This window comes from Pseudoliparis swirei, chromosome 1 (assembly GCF_029220125.1).
Source record: "Pseudoliparis swirei isolate HS2019 ecotype Mariana Trench chromosome 1, NWPU_hadal_v1, whole genome shotgun sequence".
NCBI lineage: Eukaryota > Metazoa > Chordata > Actinopteri > Perciformes > Liparidae > Pseudoliparis > Pseudoliparis swirei.
In genome coordinates this window covers 17,176,539-17,186,154 of record NC_079388.1, presented here as the reverse complement: position 1 = coordinate 17,186,154, position 9,616 = coordinate 17,176,539, and the positions used below count along the sequence as shown (strand labels likewise).

Sequence of the window (9,616 nt, the reverse complement as noted above, 5' to 3'; positions counted from 1 at the left end):
TCTTGATCATGAATGTTTGTGTGGTCGGTGTCTGCGTTGTGATTGTCGTTTTATTCACGGAGAGTTTATTCAGAAAGTTTGGGGTGTGAATGCATCCTGCACATTCACACACACACACACACACACACACACACACACACACACTGCACACACACACACACATACACACATGCGCACACAAACACACACATGCGCACACACACATGCACCCATACACACACACACCCACACATACAGACACACACACACACACACACACACACACATACACACTCATACACATGCGCACACACATGCGCACACACATGCACCCATACACACGCACGCATACACACACACACATACACACATGCGCACACAAACACACACATGCGCACACACACATGCACCCATACACACACACACCCACACATACAGACACACACACACATATACACACACACCCATACACACGCACCCATACACGCACACACACACACAACCTCTTGACATGAGGCTCACTTCCTTTTTTACACACCCATCCACACACGCACACACACGCACACACACACACACACACACACACACACACACACACACACACACAACCTCTTGACGTGAGGCTCACTTCCTGTTGGCGGCTGCAGCTGCTTCGTGTTACACAGTAACAAGGCTTGAGCAAGAGGAGACGAGAAGTGCGCGACGCGTTGTGCAGCTCTGTTGATGCAAAGACCACTCTCTCTCTCTCTCTCTCTCTCTCTCTCTCTCTCTCTCTCTCTCTCTCTCCCCCCCGCGTGTGTGCCGCATTCACGCAGCTTTCAGCCGGCCGATGAAACACGCGCTCCCTGGAACTCGCGTCCCGCGCGTGAGGCTGAGAGGTCGTACGTCACGTGTCCCGATGATATGGGAATAACAGCGAGAGCGTCGGGATCAGACAGCCGCCCCTTTGCCCTGGATGAGTAAAGGGCCCTTTTTGCTGGAGACACATTTTTTTTATTCATCCGTATTTAAGAATAAAAGTTACGCTCTCTGTCATCAAGTCCCCCCAAATGTGTTTTAATATCCGACGGGGCATTTATTTGAGTTATTGTGAGAATTTCGCCCCGACCCGCTCCGCGACGCTCACGAGCCCCCCCCCCCCGCCACGCCCCTCCCTCCTCCTCCACTTCCTCCTCCGCGCAGGTCTCCTCGCGCCACCAAGCGTCTGCACCTCCTTCTCCTCTGACCCGCAGCACCAGACAAACAGGTCATGACGGTGTTTGTCCCCTGACGTTGTTTTGTGATAAATCAACCACAACATTACGCTGCTGAAAACATGACGTCACAACTGGTCCGACGTTTCCTAAACAAATAAACAAACAAAAACTCCGTGATTTCAAAGCCTCGTCCAGCTGTTTACTGACGTTAGTTATGTTTAGAGAATAGAGAGAGAAGAGAGAGAAAGAGAGAGAATTCAAGAGAAAAGAGAGAGAGAGGGAGAGAGAGAAGAGAGATAATTCTTATTCCCTTCTATTTAACGGGCTAGTCTAGGATTTTCGTGGCCAGACTGAAAAACAATTCATAAGGCCTCTCTTGTTCAGAGGGCCGGGCCAAATGTGGAGGCGGCCCGTATCCGGCCCGCGGGCCTTAGTTTGAGGACCACTGCTCTTGGCTATTGATGTCTATCAATATGGCTCATTTTGAAAATGACGAAAGAGGGCAATACGGATCCGTATCAGACCAGCGAGGAGGGCGATACGTGGCTGGGATGACGACCCATTAGCCAATCAGAACGCTTGTACTGTTGTTGCTATCTAATAATTCATCTTTATTCATAAAGAAAATGTAAGCTAGCGGTCTGATGCTGCCAGAGGAAACGCAGGTTGAGGATGTATTACATCATCAGTGTAATGCTGCTTATGCTTCAACTCTGTCAGAATTTTTTTTTGGCATTGGGTGCCCTTTTTTTTGGTTTGAGCACCTGCCCCCCAAAATGTCTGTGCACGTGCCTGCGTTAGTCATACAGCGGAGACGCAGGGAGCAGCTCAGGTTACGTGTCTTGCTCAAGGGCACATCGACTAAGGCGGGGATTGAACCTCCAACCCCCCTTCATTGAAATTAGAATTTATTTGCGTATTTTTTTGCATATGATGTGTAGCTCATGACATCTGTGCCTGCTCCGACATATAAATAAATAAATAAAGTAATTTTGATCACATCTATTAGTTTAGTTTAGTTTAGTTTATTTTGATCAGCAAAATATACAAAAATCAAAATTCAACAAAAGAAGAAAGTGGCTGACCGAAAGGGTCGAGGCTGAAGCTATCAAGCTTATAAGTGCCCTAACCTGTAATTTCACGAAAAAACTTATTTCAGAGAACCATATATATATACATAAACATATATACATATACACATGTACATACATATACATACACATACATACATATTCACACACACATATATACATATACACACACACATACATAAATACACACACATACACACACACACACATAAATACACACACATACTTATTTACATAAAACAATAAACAAAACAAAAAACTTGTCCCCATTACCCGTTACTTATGATGCTTCATCAATGCTGTTACGTCTGTACTTCTCCAGAGTCATGTCTTTACATTTTTTCTTGAATATCACCAGATTTTTACTTTCTTTGATGTCATCAGTGAAAATTATTATGATATATAAATAATAATATTATTAACTGTGCAGCTTTACTTTGAAACTGAACAAGAGTTCTGAGCTTTACGTCCTTAAACACTCAAACAGTGTGAGGTCGACGCCCTTGGGGGGTCACTGTGACTCACTATCCGTATAATTGATGTCACATGACTCGACTGTGTGATCATCCGTTTCATTTCTGGCCTTCGTGGGAGACGCGTCCCTCTTCATCTCCTCTCCCTTGAGGGTTCTTCCCTTCTTTCTTTCCCCCGTTTTATGTCTTTTAGGGAGTTTTTTATTCCCCGATGTGAGGGGTCAGAGCCTCTGAGGGGAATGTGTGACTTGTTTTTTTTGTCACTTACATTTTGTATTTGTTTAGTGATATAAACATAAAACAAGTACACAAATGTCAGACATAAACATATATATACAGACATATACATACACCTACACCCATACACACACACGCATACATATACACACATACATATACACACGCATACATACACACACACTTGTGACGCTGAGCTATCCACTACTAAACGTTTAACACTCGCGGAGACACGCCATGGCGAGGACGGTGGATACCGTGAGCTCGCCGCGCTGCATCCACAGGTGGTCACACACACACACACACACACACACACACACACACGTGTGATGTAACAGGCCTCCAGATGTCTCATATTAACTTCTCATAACTGGGCGGGGGGGGGGGGGGACCTCGGCTCCTCACCAGAGAGATGAGGTCAACCGTCCGTCCACTCGACCGGATTATTCAGACTTTATTTTCAAATCTTCTACCCCTTCACGCTCCTCTTCCCTTTTTTCCCGTCTGTTTTAACTTCTTGATATATATACGACTTGTACTGAGTGTGATGAAACCGTATGGGAGATGGAATCGGGGAGGGAGAGAGAGATGGAGGTGAAGAAGAGAGGAACACGCTGTGTATAATTTCGAGAACGAGGCTGCCAGAAGATATCCCCCTCCCCCCTCCCTCCTCCCTCCTCCACCCCTCCCTCCTCCGCTATTTTCATTACGACCGTCTCGTGCGGCGTGCGATATATTCCATATCCCATCATCCTGCTGGCGGAGGCCACGCCTCTTCCTTTGGTCCTCCTCCCTTTGAAGAGGGAGAGAGTCGGGGGGTCGGATAAAGAGAGAAGAAGACTTTTTTTCCCTTGTCCGCGGTATCTTTTTCCCGCCTTTTTACGCCCACGAGTTTTATGTTCCGCCTCTTTACGTCTGAGCTTCGGAGCGTCAGCGACACGGTGGGTTTAATGGTATCAAACAGCGCGTTCTGGCTGCGCCGACCTCTCTTATTATAGAGGTCAATGGAGGTCGTCGACTTCTTCCTCTCTCCTGACCTCTCGTGACCTTCAGCCCTTCAGGAGCTTTTGTTTATTTCCTTTTAAAGGAAAGGTCAGTTTTTTGACAGCATGTAATTATGCTTTCAGTCAATCAATCAAACTTTTATTTCAGACTGGAGGTCAAGATAAGAGAAAACATTAAAACAATAAAACACAACATCACAAACTTTAATACACAGAACTACAAATGCTTCAGAAATAGACAGACGTACCAACGTTTCCACAGCTGGTAGCGTGTAGAACACACACACACACACACACACACACACACACACACACACGCAGCCACACCTTACCAGCTGTCCAGATTAGTTTGAGTTTTTTAAAGTAAAAAAATAATACATTTAACTCTTTAGATCATTGTTCGTGAAGCGTGAGTCACGTAGCCGCGGGGCTTAAGCGCTCTCTCCACGATCCTGATAAACCTCCAGAGGATTTGGACGTAAAATGATGTAAGTGACATTTCGGTTCGGAGGAAAGTGGAAACCAGACGTACTTCTATCAATAATGAGATAAACCACACTGAGACATCTGGATATTGTGTTTCATTTGGAGAAGAAGGTTCTGGGAGTATGTGAGCAGCCGCTCAGCGAGGAACTATTGAGTTAAAATAAGACGTGTTTATCTCGGGGGAAGTTTTCAAAGGAGAGCATCCAGGACTCACTCAGCGTGAGTCTGAGTCACATGTGAGGACGGACGTTTAGTGACAGATGTTACCACCTGGCTCAAAGGAACAGAGGTGAGCCAGATGTGTTTATTGACACAAATTAAAGGAAATTAGACCAGATTAAAAGGTCAATTTAAGTCATGTTATGTGTGGAGTCAGCAGGGCGGTGCTGTCTACCAGGGTCAGCCAGGGGGAAGGCTCCCAGCTGCCACCCAACAACTTAAATACCCCGGGAACACCCTCGGGTGTCTCTCTAACGATCACCTGCAGAGAGAGAGAGAGAGAGAGAGCAGACAGGTGACCGGACGACGCCACACTGGGCACGAGGGCCATGGATGAAGTCACAGAGTAAAACTTAAAATCTTTATTTTGCCTCTTGGAAAAATACCCACAATCCCCTTATCAGGTAGAGAGAGAGAGAGAACAGGTGAGAGCAAAGAGAGCGACGCATGCTCAAAAGAGAGAGAGAGAGAGAGTTGCTATTTCTGACCCTTTTCTCCTCAAGACTCTCTCCTCCTTTCTCAGATCAGGAACGCAGGTTTACAAGTCGTGACTGTACTTTGATTGATGTACCTCCTCTCTCCTGTACCCTTGCTTCCTCCTCCTCTTTGCTACCGACCTCCCTCGCGTCTCCGGCCTTCTGTCTCCACCTCTCCGGGGTCCCAGATGTGTTTCTTTTCTTTTTTCTAACGCTCCCACCGGTCACATGACATGACAATTAGATCGTCTGAAGACGCATGGAACGTTCCACTGGAAGCACAGAGGAGGGTGAGGTGGGGGTGGAGGAAGGGGGTGAGGTGGCCTCGCCGGTTATATATATGGTTATATATATGGTTATATATATTATACGACACTGATCATTGGATGGAAGCTCATAACTCACCTCCAACAGCCATGGAATACTAATCAGGGGAGCAGTGTGTGTGTGTGTGTGTGTGTGTGTGTGTGTGTGCGTGCGTTGGAGCGAGCTTTATTGCTGGTCACCTTTCTTCCTGTACTCTGTCATTTTATATTGCCTCTCTGTCTGAAGCAGCCGTAGAGACGACCTTGGTAGCTTGACCGGTGGCACAGTAGCAGCGTGTGTGGAGGCCTGGATGGACTCCTGCAGGAGCTGGGGGAGGAGCCAGGGGGAGGAGGAGGAGCTGGGGGAGAGGAGGAGGAGTCGGGGGAGGAGGAGGAGCTGGGGGAGAGGAGTCGGGGGAGGAGCTGGGGGAGGAGCCGGGGGAGAGGAAGAGGAGTCGGGGGAGGAGCTGGGGGAGAGGAGGAGGAGTCGGGGGAGGCCAGGTGAGCCGATTAGCACAGCTGGTGCTCGTTGTCTAATCACTCCCCTTTTAAATACAGTAGCGGGCTGGCCTTTGGATCTCAATCTCGATCTCTCCCCCTCTCCCCCCCCCCCTCCCCTACCCTCCCCAGGGGCACTATGAACAATGCTTTCATTTTTACCTGTGTTGTTGTATCTTTAAAGCCCCCCCCCCCACACACACACACACACACATGTACACACTGAGCCACACGCCCATTGATACCCACACACACACACACACACACACACATGTACGCACTGAGCCACTCGCCCATTGATACCCACACACACACACACAGCGTCCGTTTTCAAGCCCAGTCGGGCATGAAGTGGAAACCCGGCCCCCTCTCATGGCCCCTGGGTGCTCACCTGGTATGAAGTCTCTCTCTCTCTCTCTCTCTCTCTGAGAAGCTAATGACAGGTTGAGCTGAGGTCATGAGATGAGCTGACACTCAACCCCGGATTTATATTTTCCAATAAGTGTGTGTGTGTGTGTGCGAGCGAGCGTATGCGTGCGTGTGTGTGTGGGTGCGTGTGTGTGTGTGTGTGTCAGAGCTCGGGCTCGGTCAGTCCACCGGGAGTCATATTTCACATTTAGCTATTTTTGCAGTCTCATGCAGTCGGAGTCGATTCGGCGCCTCCTGGTGGAAAGAGAAGTTACGACCCTGTATAATATATAACATATAATATATAATATATAACATATATTATACAATATATAACATATAATATATAATATATAATATTTAATATAGAGAGATGAGGTTAGAGATATTTGCCTTTTATTGAAGAGGTTTAAAATGTATCATCATGTCAAAGGATTTAATTTACAAGTTTTAAATCTCGGAGCTGCAGCTGTGAGGCTGAACGATGACGTCATCGTCATCGTTCAGCCTCACAGCTGCAACCAGAGAATGTTCAGATGAATAAATGAGTTAATGAATGAAGCAAATCAAGAAAACACATTTTCCATTTCCTGTTTCTGAAGATCGTAACTCTACGACATGAAATCGTCTCTATTTTAAACGAGTCTCTCGGTAACGACGAGATGTTCGCCGTCTGACCTTTGACCTTTGAACGAGCCCGTTCTGTTGTCTCCCTGACCTCTGATCGTCCTCCAGCAGACGGTCTGACCTGCTAACCGCCCAGATGATATTTAATATTATCTTCAGGTTGTTCCGAGTATCCCACCTCGACAACACACAGACACTTATGGTTGTAGTTTCAAACACACCTCTCTGTAGTCCTATTGTGGAAGTCAGCTGATGCTACTTTCACATTGTTGTTTTTCCTCAGCGATGGAATGACGTGTGTGTGTGCATCTAAAGCCCCCTCACCCCACTCTTCCCCAAGACCAGATGGTGTCTCTTTAGGCCCTCTAATGAATATTGATATGGGGGGGTGCACAGGCCTCAAACTTGGCACTTGTTAAAGGTGCATTGAGGGGACCGTTTGGAACTTAAAGGGCCACGTCGCCTCTTTTCCTCTGACGCTCACAAGCTCCCACCTGTCCCATAGTGGTGAACTGTCGCGCCCAAATGAATATGAGTGACATCATCCGGAACCACATGACAAGCTTTGGTGTAAAAATGAGCAGAAGAGTGAGATGAGAAGTGCGTATGGAGGGAGATGAGGTGTGAGGCTGTGAGGTGAAGAGAGGGACAGGTTAAGCCACCGGCGGAGTCAATCCTCTGGCATGACTCCCGCGTCTAAAGCTGCTCTCCTGAAGGCCTCGGCTTATTCGAGCCCCCCCCCCCCACACACACACACTCGACCCCGGGCCCGGGCGCTCTGACAAAGTGTGGGGGCCAGCCGGAGGCCCCCCTGCTGTGCCTCCTTTACTGGGAAACAAACACCCATTCAGAGGGCCAGTGGATCAAGTGCTGCTCCTATTGGATGAGAGGGGGGGAGGGGGTGGGGGGGGGGGGGGAGAGATAACCTGTGGAACAGAATCAACCTGTTTTTACTTCTTTCTCTTCTTCCACAGCCGCGTTGCACGTCCTACCCTCTGCAGTTTGTCGGGGGAAACGATGATGAGCCGAGCTATTTTTAAACTCGAGCTAGACCTCTGTGGCTATGAGGCAGACAGGAAGAGAGAGAGAGAGAGAGAGAGAGAGAGAGAGAGAGGGAGAGAGGGAGAGAGATGTAAAGGAGGAGAGAGATTGGCAGGGCTACTGGAGAAAGGGATACAGGGAAGAGAGTGCATTGAAATAGTTTTTGTGTGTTCTTTTCACTGCGAGGGACAACATATTATATTTAGAGATCAGGCCTGTTGTGAATTTATTTATAAATGGGTCCTGAGAAAAGAAGGAAAACAGTTTGGGAAAGTCTTTTTCCTTTTTGTTCACATTTTTAACATTTTTTCTTTCTCATACCACAAAAGAAAATATCGATTGTTCTCAGAATCTAGTTAAGTTGTTGTATTCTACAAATTCCCCACCAATATATTATACTGTGGCATTTTGTATTGAAACTAAAAGTTCAAACTTTATGTAAACTCATTAAAAGAGGGGTTTCCAACATGTGGGTCACAATCCCTCAGGGGGTCTCAAGATAAATCTTAAGGGGTCATCATTTCTCTCTTGGGTGAAGAGTGGATGCCTCCAGAAAGCCAAACTTTGACATCTGTTTTGCTAATGGGGTGTGTGTGTGTGTGTGGGGGGGGGGGGGGGGGGGGGCGTCATCATTTGACAATAGAGGGAGAGAGCATCGCTATGGAGAGAGCCGGTGGGAGCGACAGAGCAAAAACAGAGTGAGAGAGAGAGAGAGCAGAGGGGGAAGGGAGGAGGGTCTCAGACTCGGGGATGAGGCAGCTGGATCTTATTGTGCACTTGTCCTTCCCCAAGGAAGGAGGAGAGGGCTTCTCACTCTGCGGTCACTCTCAGGACCAGACGCCTCTCGAAGGTTTTCATCCCTCTTCAAAATCCTCAGAGTTCAGAGCATCCGGATCTTTTTTTTCCTCTAAAACGAGAGTCGACGGAACGAAAAGGACTTGTTGGACTTTTTTTTTTTTTTTTTACGTTGCTTCGCCGCAATGTTTTGATTCTCCGTGTGAGCTATGGTGGTCTACCTGAGGAAGAGCATCCGCTCTCTGCTGTCGGTCTTCAAGAAGAAGGGTGAGTGCTGACTCACCTGGAGGAGTTTGGCAGCTCTGGCTTTTAGACTTCAGAGAGAAGCAGTACTCTTTCACTTCGCTTTGACCCATCGGTCAAAGCGAAGTGAAAGAGTACTGCTTCTGGAGTTCAGGGTACCTTTTTACGATACGTGATACGGCCTATGAAGTTTGTGTTGTGGTGGTTTGGTCGCATGTTTTTGGTTGAGTGATGATAATTGCAGATTTTCTTCATCGTCTCTCTGTCTGACTGAAACAATAGCATGGAAGAATTAGAGTTGAAGGCAATCTAAGAAGGGTATAAGGGGCTTAACTGGCCATCGTCTAAATCGTCCGAAAAGCCCTAAATCTCCTTCAGGGGTCCGACGGAATCTCTTGATGAGCTCCTTCTCCCAATTAATCTCAACTGGCCAGTGAGAGAAAAAAAAACCCACCTGAAATGAGGGAGATAAGCAGTCGGTTGGTTTTCTAATGAACTCGGTCTCTTGTTTCTTGGATTGCATTAGACCGTCAAAGGT

The 9,616-nt window shown here is 47.3% G+C and overlaps 1 protein-coding gene across 3 annotated transcripts in view; it reads left to right on the top strand.

The window, feature by feature from the left end:
* The window catches only part of kiaa1522 (KIAA1522 ortholog), a 38,218-nt gene that overhangs the window by 19,325 nt on the left and 9,277 nt on the right, over positions 1–9,616 (top strand). Inside the window, exon 1 of one of the 3 annotated variants that reach the window (XM_056412009.1) lies at positions 8,957–9,102. The exons of the other annotated variants lie outside the window; for them this stretch is intronic. Within the exon in view, the coding sequence (XP_056267984.1) occupies positions 9,045–9,102 (58 nt within the window). The 5' untranslated portion in view covers positions 8,957–9,044. Of the gene's footprint in view, positions 1–8,956; positions 9,103–9,616 lie in introns of those variants that run through there. 3 annotated transcript variants of the gene reach the window in all.